This window comes from Miscanthus floridulus, chromosome 6, assembly GCF_019320115.1.
Source record: "Miscanthus floridulus cultivar M001 chromosome 6, ASM1932011v1, whole genome shotgun sequence".
NCBI classification, from domain to species: domain Eukaryota; kingdom Viridiplantae; phylum Streptophyta; class Magnoliopsida; order Poales; family Poaceae; genus Miscanthus; species Miscanthus floridulus.
Genome location: NC_089585.1, coordinates 116,672,897 through 116,673,584, shown reverse-complemented (window position 1 = coordinate 116,673,584; position 688 = coordinate 116,672,897). Strand labels below are relative to the sequence as shown.

General features: G+C 58.3%; 1 protein-coding gene across 1 annotated transcript; it reads right to left on the bottom strand.

Annotated features, from left to right (window-relative positions):
• Positions 1-229: 229 nt before the first annotated feature.
• Positions 230-688, bottom strand: LOC136461075 (uncharacterized). The gene has a single exon (XM_066460533.1). It carries the CDS (start codon positions 686-688, stop codon positions 230-232), a length of 459 nt encoding a protein of 152 aa, XP_066316630.1.

The window sequence follows — 688 nt, the reverse complement described above, 5'->3', positions numbered from 1 at the left end:
GCCCAGAGCCGGCCCAGATGTCTAAGGCGTGCTCGGTGACCTCCCTCGGTATGCCCAGCATGTTCAAGGGACTCCACGCGAACATATCGGCATTCGCGTAGAGAAAGTCGACGAGCATGACTTCCTATTTGATGTCGAGAGTGGCACTGATCCTCAGCGCCTGGTCGTCGGGGCATGCAGGGTTGACTGGGATGAGTTTGACGGCCTCTGCGGGCTCAAAAGTCCTGGCTCAATGCTTGGGCTCGGGCAGGTGGCTGCCAAGTCGGTCAAGGTCGACGATGAGGGTCTCGGCCTCCACGAGAGCCTCGGCATACTCGATGCACTCGACGTCACAGTCATATGTATGTTCGTATGTGGACTCAATCGTGATGACGCCATTGGGACCCGGCATCTTGAGCTTGAGGTAGGTGTAGTTGGGGACCGCCATGAACTTGGCGTAGCACGGCCACCCTAGGACGGCGTGGTTGGTTCCTTTGAACCCAACCACCTCGAAGGTAAGGACCTCCTTGTGGTAGTTGGAGGGGGTGCCGAAGTAAATGGAAAGGTCAATGCGCCCGAGGGATTGTGTGTGTTTCCCCAGCACGATGCCGTGGAAAGGTGCGGTGTCACCCCGGAGCCATGACCGGTCGATTTCCAGGAGCTCTAGGGTGTTGGCATAGAGGATGTTGAGGCCGCTGCCTCCGTCCAT